The sequence below is a fragment of the Peromyscus eremicus genome, chromosome 8a (assembly GCF_949786415.1).
Source record: "Peromyscus eremicus chromosome 8a, PerEre_H2_v1, whole genome shotgun sequence".
Taxonomy (NCBI): domain Eukaryota; kingdom Metazoa; phylum Chordata; class Mammalia; order Rodentia; family Cricetidae; genus Peromyscus; species Peromyscus eremicus.
The window spans coordinates 41,159,040-41,171,840 of NC_081423.1; the positions used below are offsets into that span (position 1 = coordinate 41,159,040).

The window sequence follows — 12,801 nt, forward strand, 5'->3', positions numbered from 1 at the left end:
ACCAATCCTCCCCCCTCTCTAAATAGATGCATAGCTAAAAGAGAAATATCCTAATTTTTTCATCTAGCTATCGGCTTCTTGTGAAAGAACAAATATTCTTGTCCTCTCCCTTAAGAGTTAATCCTAGTGGGCCTGCCAATCACCTGGTCAGGAAACAGCCCCTGTTCAAGGACTTTATGAAATAGAACAAAGCCCCCCTAAAAATGTGCATCAGCACAGTGGTCTCTCTGGCGTTGTCCATTCTCCCTCTCTAGAGTGCTCGTCTGCCCTTTTTCCTGGAGAATGCCTCGACTTACTCTGCTATGAACTCTGTCCTCTGTAGGCCACCATACTCATTGGAATTCTTCTCATGGCAATCACATGGATCAGGGACCCAATAGGAGGCCCCAGGAAGATGCAAGTTCGACTCAAATTTGACAGAGATTTAGTGGCAGAACTTGAATTCGGTGCTTATCGTGCTATCTGACAAAGTATAGACCTTCTTGAAGGCAAGGGTGAGTGTGGCAGGCTGAAAGGTCTGAGGGAGATGAGCCTGCTGGCCATGAACAATGCACTAGTGCGTGTTGCACTAGCAAAGAGCATGTTTCTCTAGCATTTCCATCATTTCGTTCAAGCAATGTTGTGTGTCAGAGCTGGAGACACAGCTCAGGGGTTGAGTGCCTGAAGTTCTGGATTCCAACCCTGGTATTTCTTAAATTGGATGTAGTGGCAAATGTCTCTAATCCCAGTACTCAAGAGGCAGAGGCAGAGGCAGCAGGATCTGGAGTTTAGGTTCAGTGGGCAAAGTGCTTGCTGCTCAAACGTAATTACCTGAATTCAGATCTCTAGGACCCAGGGAAAAGCCAGACACAATAGTGCACATCTGTAGCCCCAGGGACAGAGACTGTGAAATCCCCAGAAGATAGCCTGGAGTATACATAGAGTAGTGAATGACAAGAGAGTCCCTGTGTCTGCTAAGGTAGAAGATGAGATGGACACTCCAGATTGTCCTCATGCACACACCCACACATATGCCCAAACACACACTAAAAACAAACAAACAAGCCAGGTGTGGTGGCCCTGACCTTTACTCCTAGCACTCAGGAGGTAGAGGCAGGCAGATCTCTAAGAACGAGGCCAGCTTGGACTACAGGACAAGTTCCAGGACAGGCAGAGGTACACAGAGAAACACTGTCTCAAAAAGCTAGACCAAACTAAACCAAAAAAAAACAAAAATAAAACAAACAAACAGACTTTCAAGGTCAGCATTAGCCACATACCATGTTAGGTTTGAGGCCAGTCTGGGATATACAAGACCTTTCAAATTTAAAGAAAAGAAAGAAAGATATTCCTTGTTCCTAACTTACAAAATAGTATTATCTAATTTTCCCAGATGACGCAGTGTTCAGAAGAGTGAGTACCATTTAGGATAAGGGACACGTTCTGGAAGGAGAGAACAAGACACAATAATATGTACTAAAAACTGAGGTTTCTGCTATTACAATGAGTTGATTCTCTCTTAGCGAGAACTTGGCTTGCTATGATTTTTCCAAATTTAATACTTTTCAGCACTGGTCTTTTTATTTTTAATTATGTATGTGTATGGGTATGTGGTTTTCGCCCGTGGAAACAATGCCTGTGGAGGCCAGAAGAGGGCGCTGGATTCCTCTGAAGCTGGAATTAAAGGCAGTTGTGAGCTGTCCAATGTGGGTGCCACAGAGCTCAGGTCCTCTGTAAGAGCAGCAAGTGCTCTTAACACAAACATCTGTAATTCCAGTTCCAGGGGATTCAACCCCCTCGCCTAGCCTCCAAAGGCACCGGGAATACGTGTGGTACACAAACATATAAGCAGGTGAAACACCCATACATATAAAACAAAAGCGAATAAATATTAAAACAAACCAAACAGAAAACTAGTTGGACAACCAAGGACTGCTTCTGGGCTAGCCCCAGTGGCTCCTCCTGTTTCTTTTGTCCCTTCCTCTGGAGAGGTGTTAATAGCCCAGGTCTTAACCTGACTCCTCTGCCTCCACTTATGAGTTCTGGGATCATGGATGCCCAACACCACATCCAGTTTGCTTTGTCTTTGCAACAGGCTCTTTCTTTGTAGCCCAGGCAACCTCATCCTGAACGCTGGGGTCACAGGTGTGTGCCGTCACACCTGGCCTAATAACTCACTCTTACAGGACAGAAAAAACAAAAACAAAAACAAAAAAAAACCCAGAACAGCCTCAACAAACTTGCTGGTGTTGCCTCACGCCTGCAATCCCAGCACGAGGGAGACGGAGGTGGGAGGACTGGAAGGGTTTCAGGCTAGCCTGGGCTATCCAGTAAGTTCCAGGCCAGGCGGGACTGGCATCTTGTCTTATAAAACAAAAACAAGCTGGGTGTGGTAGGTCAAGGCTAGCATCCCAACTCTTGACAGGAGTCAGGAGTTCAAAGCTAGCCTTATGTAATGAGTTTGAGGTATGTAGGCTATATATGACCCTGCCTCAGAAAACAAAACAAAAACAAACAACATCAAAGAAACAAAGCAAAACCCCCAAATCCAAAACTAGACCCAGAGCTCAGGTCTGCCTCTGTTTTGTAGCTGAGGAGACAGAGACAAATAACAGACTGTGACTTGCTCCAGGCTAGGAAGGTGGCACAGTGGGTAAGAGTACTTGTGTAAGCGTGAGGACCTGAGTTCCAATCCCTAGAACCTACATAAAAATCCAGGCATGGCCAATAGCCCTTTTGCTGTGGCAGATGGAAACATGAGTATTAATGGGGCTTGCTAGTGGCCAGCCTGGCTTCCAGTTCAGGAGGCTACCCTGACCCTGCCTTTTTTGTTGTTGTTGTTTTGATTTTGATGTTTTTGAGACAGTGTCTCTCTTTGTAGCCCTGGCTGTCCTGGAACTCACTCTGTAGACCAGGCTGGCTTCAAATTCACAGAGATGGGCCTGCCTCTCTAATGCTGGGATTAAAGGCATACACTACCAATGCCTGGCCAGAAATACTTTTTCAAAGTGACTCACTCCAAACCCCACAAGGACTCCAGTGGAAGCCAAGCTTCTTAACATTTTGTCTCAGGCTCCATGTTCGTTAAGATTTCTAATGAGAGAGCCAGCAACTGACATGACACCCCGCCCACCCTCAGCACAGGCTGTTTGCACTCTAGGGATGAGCTAGCCAGTCAAGAGGGCCTCTTGGCCAGTCACCAGCCTCAGAAGCAGCAGCCTAGATGAGCACTTCCACAGGAGAAGGCTCCCAAGAGCAACAGTGGCCCTTTGTCTGAGAAGAGACAGAGGGAAAGGCAGCTGATACAGAACCAAGGAGATGAAGGTTCCCCAGAAGGTGAGACTCCCCTTGGGCAGTCTCACCTTTAAGAGTCCTTTAAGAGTTTCCTGCTAGCTGGTGTGATTGTGCACATCTGGAATCCCATCTACTTTGGATGCCAAAGCAGGAAGATCCCACGTTCACAGTCATCCTGGACAACTTGGCAAAACTTTATCTCAAAATACAATTAAACAAAGAAAGACAAATGTGTGGCTTGATTACAGAGCACAAGTCTAGCATCTGTAAGGCCCTGGGTTCTATCCCCTGTAGTACACGCCAGTTGTCAAAGCACCAAACCCAAGCTTGGCATCCAGCCCGCCTTCAGGAAGCACTTGCTGAATAAACAGAGCCCCAAACAAGAAAAGTTGTTTTGTTTTTATCTCCCAGAGCTTGTGGCTGAGCACGTGGATGCCTTTCCTTCCTGCTGGTGACTTGTGTGGTAGAGGCGAAAGCAGACCCTTTTTGCATTTCTTTTATCAAATTGACTTAATCTCTCTGTCTCAGCCAGTGACATCTGTTTGGAATTACAAGAAAACCTGACAGCAACTCCCCTGCAGCAGCATCCTGTCTTGCCTGGCTTAAGCACCTAGGACTCCCCTGCAAAGCACTTCTCCACTGCTCCATCTCTACCCAGTAGCTTTGGTGGGAGTCCTTCCTTGAGACCATTGGACGTACTGATCGTCCGAAGCCTGGAGCCACTGCTGTACTGAAGGCACTTGGACCTGGCTGACAGCCCATACACACATATCCTCCCAGAGTGTGGCAGCTCGATGCAGTCCTTCTAGGACAAGGGTTGCCTCCCAACAGTCTTTTCCAGTTTCACTTCCCTCTTGGGAACTGTTCCCTACCAGCTTTAGAAGTAGACCCGGTTCATTAGAACTCCGTCAGTTTTGAGAAAAGTGACATTATTAGGAGACAGAAGGGGCAGACACAGGCAGGTAGGTGGTGCTGAGAAATAGGTAGGGGACAGCCCAGGCACACTTCATCTGTGGAGGAGGGGAGAGGGCAGGCTGATGGCAGAGGGGGACTTGGATGTATCCTGGCCTTCCCAAAGAGTCCCCTCCCAACAGTCCCCTGCTCACCTCTGCAGAGGGCTGTTCCCTGTCTCCAAGCCACAGGTCCAGCCTGTAGTGCTTCTGGGTTTTTTGTGTGTGGCTGCTGCGTAGCTCTACAGGCTAACCTTATTGTCCCCCGGCTCAGCTTGGGTGGGTCGGGAGGCTGGCCCTGGAGATCACATTACATGGCTGCCGACTGGCTCTGGCCAGGCACGTGATGAGAAAAAGTTTAGGTCTGCGTGGGCTGGAAACAGAATGCCTTTCTTTTGGAAGGACACGTCTTTTATGACAGAGGACAGCTCAAGGGAACAGGGCACGAGCCCAAACTCGGCTCCCTTTGAACTTTCTTTTTCTCTTTGTCTTCTCCAATTTTAGAAAATGTTAAGGCACGGGAAGACAGGCTGAGAAAAACATGTGGGGAGTAGGCAATTCCACACAGTTAGTCCAAAGGTTCCAGATCGGAGGACTGACTGGTTCACTTTAACTTCCCCTTCCCTCCCTCCCCACTTCCTCTCCCTTTTGAAAATATACAGCACTCGGGAGGCAGAGCCAGGCTGATCTCTGTGAGTTCGAGGCCAGCCTGGGCTACCAAGTGAGTTCCAGGAAAGGCGCAAAGCTACACAGAGAAACCCTGTCTCAAAAAACCAAAAAAAAAAAAAAAAAAAAAAAAGAAAATATATAGAAATATATAGTGCATGTATTTAATTTGTTTGCTTGTTTCTCTGTGTAACAGCCCTGGCTATCCTGGATCTCACTCTGTAGACCAGGGTGGCCTAGAACTCACAGAGATCTGCCTGCCTCTGCCTCCTGAGTGCTGGGATTAAAGGTGAGTGCCACCCACCTTTAATTTCTTTGGAAAACTTACCTATATACCTGTATGTCTACTTGTCTGTATGTGACTGCAGGTACCCCAGGAGGCCACAAGAGGGTATCTGATCCCCCCAGAACTGAATTCACAGGCTGTTGTGAGCTGCCCCACGTGGATGCTGGAACTGAATTCGGGTCTTCTACAAGAGCAGCAAGTGCTTATAATCTCTGAGGGCTTTCTCCAGCCTTCTGTAGCCCTGGCTGGCCTCAAACTTACAAAGAAGTCAAAACTAGCCTTGAACTCCTGATCCTCTTACCTCAGCTGGCTGAGGATGTTTGAATCACAGACATGCACTAGAATGTCTGGCTACAAATTGCTTAAAAAGAGACAACTATTAGAACACACAGCTGCTACTTTATGACAGGGGTCACTCTTTTGTTGTTGTTGACAGAGTTTCTCTGTGTAACTCCCATTGCAGACCAGGCTGGCCTCGAACTCACAGATATCTGCCTGCCTCTGATGGGATTGAAGGATGTGCCACCACACCTGGCAGGGGTTACTCTTTTTTTTTTTTTTTGGTTTTTCGAGACAGGGTTTCTCTGTGTAGCTTTGCGCCTTTCCTGGAACTCACTTGGTAGCCCAGGCTGGCCTCGAACTCACAGAGATCTGCCTGCCTCTGCCTCCCGAGTGCCGGGATTAAAGGTGTGCGCCACCACCGCCCGGCAGGGGTTACTCTTTAAAAGGCCAGGTCCCTCAGCCTGAAGGGATCAAGCCTCCTGTTAGCTCTTTCTGGGAGAGACAGTCTGTGACTTTACAGCTCTCAATTTATGATACTTGGTTCTTCCATACTCTGTGTCACATACTCCATGTTGAAGTAATTTCTATGTTCTGAAACTTCTCATCAGTTCCCCAAAACTCATAAAAGTCTGATATTTGCTGGTGTGGAATGTACTATGTAGATCAGGCTGCCCAAAAGCTCACAGAGATGCACCTGCCTCTGCCTCCAAGGTCTAGGATTTAAGGTGTGTACAATGCCAGGTTATTTTATTTTTAAAACTCTCTGTATGTTTATGCCACAGGACTGCAGTGCCCTGGAGCCCAGAAGGGGTTATCAGATTCCCTGGAGTTGGAGTTACAAGCAGTTGTGAGCCCCTCCATGTGGGTGCTAGGAACCAAATTCTGGTCCTCTGGAAGAGCAGCAAGTATTCTTAATCACTGAGCCATCTCTCCAGCCCCATTCCTCAATTTTCTAAGAGTCAGGTCCTCATGTAGCTGGGCTGGGCTTTGACTCATGTATCAATGATGACCTCAAGTTCCTGATTCTCCTAGCCTCCCCCCATAGTGGTGGGATTATAGAAACGTGCCGGAGTTGGTTTCTGCAGAGTTGGGGTGGAACATGGCCTCATGTATGCTAGGCCTGGACTCTGCAAAGTTCTTCAGAAGCAGAGCACACTCCCCTGCCCTTCATTATACTTTAATAGTGCTTTTCAAAATATTTTGGACTATGTGTATATGTGCATGTCTGTGGGCATGTACACATGTGGGTACAGGACCTTCAAAGAGCTGGAGTTACAGGTGGTTGTGAGCTGCCTGACTGGTGTGTCTGGAACTGAACTCGGCAAAAGCAGTACAAGTTGAGCCGTCTCTTCGGCCCTGCTTATTTACTCTTCTGAGATAGGGTCTCAGGGAACACGGAGCGGCCTGGAACTCCATCTGTAGAGGATGATGTTGACCCTGGTCCTCATGCCTCTTCCTTCCCCAGGGCTGGGATTACACCTTAATTTCTTAACATTTGAATGTGGAGTTTTCCAAATAGTACAGCTGTGTTTCCTGGGTCTCTATGTGACCCCAGCATTCAGGAGAGGGAAGGAGGACTGAGCACTGGAGAGCAGGCAGGGTTACCCAATGAGACTCCTACGAAGCTAATGTGTGGATGTGTCACATTCTATTTGGCCAACGAAAGAGCATGTCTTGATCATACTTTTCTTGGACCAGTTTGTTGTATTAAGTCAGGGCTTAGTAAAACATTCAACACTTGCTTAAAAATGAACTCCATGGTTGGATACAACTTGTTCAGGGTTTTCCTCATCTCTGAGAGACACCAATACACTTTCCTCCATCCTTTAGATGTTTACATAATGAGCCTACTGTGTGCACTGATCAGATATGGCTTCCTGATGGCCAGGGTCCTGGCACTGACAGTGTGGTTCAATGGGAAAGGAACCCGCCCACCATGACAGAGGCCCTGAATTCTAGCACCACCTAAACTTAACTCTGGGTCCTTTCCTGATTTCATTATCCACTTCTCCAAGTGTTACCGCCATGGGCAAACTTCCACCGTTCACCTACAAAGATTCATAGGAACTTTCTGTTTTCTCTCATCTCTGCTTGTACAGCACCCACCCCTCCCCCAGGATGTTTCTCCGTTCTTACCCACTCTTATGCCTCTGATTCTGCGAAATTCGGAAGCCTTTGGGTGTCCCACTGCTACTAGAACATTATAGAATATCACAGTTCAAAGAAAGGTTCTCAATGCTGCTCATTTGAAAGTAAATCAGGAGCTAGAGACACAGCTCAGGGCTGAGAGCCCATACTGTTCTTCCACAGGCCCCAGCACTCATGGCTAGCAGCTCACAACCCTCTGTAAATCTTGCTCCAGGGGACTCAATATCTCTGTAGGAACCTGCATTCATAGGGAGACACACACACACACACACACACACACACACACACACACACAAATACACGTAATTTTAAAAATCTTTTAGAAATCCAAGGTTTTTTTGTTTTGTTTTGCTTTGAAGATTTGGCTACAGTATCGGAGACTGGGTTTGCTGTGTGCCTTCCTGAGGGCAAGGAAAGTTTCAGAGGTGATGAGAGGCAAGTTCCCCTCTCACCGCCTCTTTCCACTGCCTGTATTTCCATCTGCCCAGCTCTATGTAGGCTAAGGCCAACTTTCTTCTCTGTGCTGTACTCACTTAGCAGTGGGAATGTTTTCACAATGGCTGAAATTCTCAGTCAGTCGCCTGCAAATCCTATCTCAGCTATCACCTTAGGGGAAAAACTAGCTACTCTTTTAGACCAAATTTAGTAGAATTCAAATTATTTCTGTCTTTACATCTGTAGAGATCAAAGTCCTGTCTAAAAAACAAACCAAGCTGGGTGTGGTGGTACACATCTGCAATCCCAGCATGAGGACAGGAGGATCAGGAGTTCACATTTGAAGCTAGCCTGTGCTATGAGAGACCATCTCACAACCTTGTCCCTCACCCCCGAATCTAAATCAGCTCATTCTGCTGAGTGGGAACTCCAGGATTTCCCAATGCACTGGAATCCAGTCTCCCAGGTCTGCCTCTTCTTGCTCTGTACCTCTACAGCCTCTCTGTGGCTATCTAGCCTTTTAGTACCTTTCACAAAAAACTCATCTCTTAGCCTCTGCTTGAAATGTGCTTGCCTAGCTTCTCCTTTTTCTTGCCTTTCTGTTTAAATTGTTTAAATGTCACCTCTTCAGGGAGGCCTTCCTACCTGCCTGTGAGACTCCCTGCTTATGCCCCCCCACCAGTATGTTCTGGGTCATCTCATTGAGCTCTTTCAATGATAGCTATTACAATTTCTCAGAATGAGATATATATATATATATATATATATATATATATATATATACATACATACATATATATATATATATATATACACATACTTTTTTTTGAGACAAAGTCTTACATAGCACAGGCTGGACTAGAAATCAATATGTAGCCAAAGGTGGCCTTGATCCTCCTGCCTCAACCTTCTGGGTGTTAGGGTACAGGTGCACTACCACATTAGCTGACATTTATTTTTCCCCCTTTCTTTCTCTTTCTCTCTTTCTCTCTCCTTCTTCCTTCTCTCTCTCTCTCTCTTTCTCTCTCTCTCTCTTTCTTTCTTTCTGAGACAGGGTCTCACTTACCATGTAGCTCTGGCTGGCCTAGGACTTGCAATGTTCACCAGGCTGGCTGCAAACTCACAGAGATCCTCCTGCCTCTGCCTCCCAAGCGTTGACATTAGAGGTGTGTGCCATACACCGCCATTTCTTACTTGAACGCTTGTTTACTTGTTCATCAGTCTCTGTTTCATTCACCAGTGCCAACATGGCTCACAGCAAAGGTTCCATAAGCAAAGGCTCCTGGATGAGCCCTTCATCCTGAATGTGGAGTCAGAAGCCTCTGGGAGGCAAGTCCCTCAATCTGGCTACGCATTCTTGTCTATGAAATCAGACAATGCATAGGTTGGAACACTTTTGAAATTCATTTGGTTATTTTGAGGTACAGTCTTACTATGTAGCCCAGGCTAGCCATTAACATGTGGCAACTCTTTTGCCTCTGCCTCCTGAGTGCTGAAATTACAGGCATGCATTACCACATCTAGGCCAGTTTTTTGAAGTTTAAAGGTCTCTTAAACTTTAAAGGTCTAGTATAAGGAGACTTGAAATGTTACTTTAGTAGATTCTAAGGGAAAGGGGACATCTCATACAGACAAAACAGATTTAATACAGGTTTCCAAGAGTGAACTGGAGGCTGTGGTCGTGGTTCAGGGACAGAGTGTTTGCTGGTAAGGCCCTGGGTTCAACCTATCACTAAACAGAAATCTGGAGTCATTACACAACGGGGGTTTCTTTTTGTTTGTTTGTTGTTGGCTGCTCAAAAACTTAGAATGCAACATGACACATACCTAGAGGCAAAAAGGGAGTTTAATTAAAAAAGCCATTTGGGGAATATGGGAGGTAAAAATTTCTCTCATCTTTGAGGGCACTGACATGAGCTTCAGGTTTAAACAGAGGACTGGGCCTGGGTGAGAGGTCTGTGATGAAGCAGACTTGCTGAAGTGTGGCCTGGTTGGTCCTTATCTAGGGGAGCGGTCTTTGTGATGAAGCAGGTTTGATGGGGTATGGTCTGGTTGGTCTCTGTCTAAGGCAGACACTCCTTCAATTATAAACATGCCTATGTGCAGTTATATAGGAATCTGACCCAAATTAAAACAAAGGAGACAGATGTTAAGTGAAGGCAGGATGCCAGAATTTTAAACTGCTTTTAATTTTTCCAATAAAATTTATTTCTTTGTGTGTGTACACATCATGGATCACGTGTGAAGGTCAGAATGTGGGTTCTGGGAATTTGACGCACGTCTCCAGGCCTGGCAGGGTTTTCTCCATTGAGCCATCTCACTGATCTTTAACCTGTTTTTATATCTACTTAAAACAATTACTTATTTTTTGAAATACTTATTTTTTTAAGATTTATTTATTTAGTGTACATTGGGGTTTTACCTGCATGTGTGTCTGTGTGAGGGTGTCAGATCCCCTGAAAGTGGAGTTACAGGCAGTTATGAGCTACCATGTGGGTGCTGGGAATTGAAGCAGCCAGTGCTCTTAACCACTGAGCCATCTCTTTAGCCCTTATTTATTTATTTTTGAGACAATATCTCCTGTATAGCCCTGGCTGGCCTGGAACTCACTAGGTAGACCAGGCTGGCCTAGAACTTTTGGCAATCTTTTGGCCTCTGCTTTCCATGTTCTGGGATTATAGGTGTAAACTACCACTTCTTTTATTTGTTTGTTTTTTTGAGACAGGGTTTCTCTGCATAGTTCTGGCTGTCCTGGAACTCACTCTGTAGACCAGGCTGGCCTAGAGATCCATCTGCCTTTGCCTCCTGAGTGCTGGGTTTAAAAGCATTCACCACCACCACTCGGCCAACTACTGCTTCCACAACCCACTTTTTAGCTACTTTGTGGCCAAAACCAGTTTCTAAGTACTGGCTCTAATGAAGGGCAAATTAATATAAAGTGACAGACCTTGAGTGACAACTCCAGGGGACAGAAAGCAATCCATAGGCTTATAGCAGGTCAGGTTTTGTAAATGTGGGCACACAAACTGATTTAGTACTAACCTGGAGGTATTTGTCCATATTCAAAATATTTCTAACTCAAATGTATTTTAGATCTTATTTTCTTACACACAGTGTACAATTTTTTTAGAAGTGCATACCTTTGTTTAGAACTGGGGATAAGAGGAAGCCAGGTTGGCCATGGAGAGCTATCAACTGCTCTTAAGAAGATCATGTTAGAACCATTGTTTCTCTGTATTTTCAAAACTATGAAGAAATGTGTTTAAACCTTACTTTCTCTGGTTTGCAGCTTGACAGCCATTGTTTAGAGTGCAGACACTCTACTCCAACGCCTCCTGAAATACAAGCCTCCTGAAATACAATCGGTGTTCTGTGAGAAGCTCTAGGTGAAGGGTGTGTGGGGGGGAACCGGATGTTTCCTGTTCAGCTCTTCCAGTGCACACCAGGCCTATTGGTGGCAAGAAAAAAACAAAATTCCAAGAATGTCAAAGGCGGCTTCTCACATGACTACCACATGCTAGGTCCACCCTTTCCTGACTCTAATTACAAGTAGGTGAACAGAGCACAGACACGCACTGAACACGAACTGACTGAGGGAAGGCAGTGTCTAGCTAGCCTAGACAACCCCGCACCTCCGAAGAGGCTGGCTGTGTAGCAATGTCGTCAACATTGTTGCAAAGAGAATCCACGGCGGATACAGTTACTAACTGCTCTCACCTCTTTGTGGTGCCACGGTGGTTGCTCTATCGAGGGTTTCATCCTCATCACAACTTTGAGATCCGTGTCACTATTTTACAGATCTGGAAAGATGAAGCAAAGGCTGGGGTTCAGAAACTGCCCTTGACATTTCTACCCCAAAGGCTGGTTGTGGGATTTCACTTCTCTGGAGAATAGCTTTCAGCAATCCCGTTTGAAAGCCCGCTCTTATTTAGCCAGGAAGTCATTTTGGAATCTCTTCAGGAACAAAAGTTTAAAATGAAGAGAGCAGAGTGACTAGGAGATGGGATGTCAGAAGGGGGACACCTGCTGTACGCTTACCTACAGCCCCTTGAAGAGGGATGGAGGCTGGAGCCGTACTAGGCTCCCCACTTCCTCCCGGGGAAGGGGCGGGGCTCCTGCGAGGCCTTAGTCTTCTTGCCTCTCAGGAGAGCACGAGGCGACGGTGCATCCCAGCTTGGCCTCGCGGCCAACAGAGCCCTGTCCCCAGCAGGACAGAGGGTGGAAGGCTCTGGTCGTCTTCCCGACTCGTGGCTGCCCGGCGCTCTGCACTCGCTCGCAGCAGCGCTAGGAGCCCACTGCACAGGCCCGAATGCTGCACTGCCTAGGCCATCCGGTTGCCATGGCAATGCTCCGGCCAGGTCCTGGGAGGCCGTGCTCAGCTGACCTCATTCATGACTCGGTTTGGTGGCGCTCCCCAACCCCCAGCTAATGATCACCCAGAAGGGGTTCCGTGGGCGGATGTTCTGTGAATGAGAAATCACACCCCATGTGCCCTGCGCCATCACCTCCAACCAACAGTCGTAATGCGCCCTGACATTAGGGAGGGCGTCTTGATTGGAGACTTTGGTCGGAGGGGCCACGCCCTCGGGACCAGCTTTACATTCCGTCTTTCCCCGCGGCGCGACTCAGGACACCCCAGAACCCAGCTGGAGTCGTAAAGGATTAGGCACGGACCGGTCTGTGCTGTCTCGCGCCGTCTGAGGTGGCATGTCTGTCACACCTCAGTCTGCGCACGCGTCCTCCAATAACGCCCAGCCCCCC

The 12,801-nt window shown here is 47.0% G+C and overlaps 1 protein-coding gene across 2 annotated transcripts in view; it reads right to left on the reverse strand.

The window, feature by feature from the left end:
• Faxdc2 (fatty acid hydroxylase domain containing 2) overlaps positions 1-12,752 on the reverse strand; it is a 35,176-nt gene extending 22,424 nt beyond the window's left edge. The window contains exons 1-2 of one of the 2 annotated variants that reach the window (XM_059270609.1): positions 12,079-12,752; positions 11,758-11,840 (exon numbers count right to left, since the gene is read on the reverse strand). In XM_059270609.1, coding sequence (XP_059126592.1) covers positions 11,758-11,805 — 48 coding nt within the window. In that variant the 5' untranslated portion in view covers positions 11,806-11,840; positions 12,079-12,752. Of the gene's footprint in view, positions 1-4,379; positions 4,514-11,757; positions 11,841-12,078 lie in introns of those variants that run through there. The other variant, XM_059270610.1, reaches the window with a different exon arrangement.
• Between the last annotated feature and the right edge of the window lie 49 nt (positions 12,753-12,801).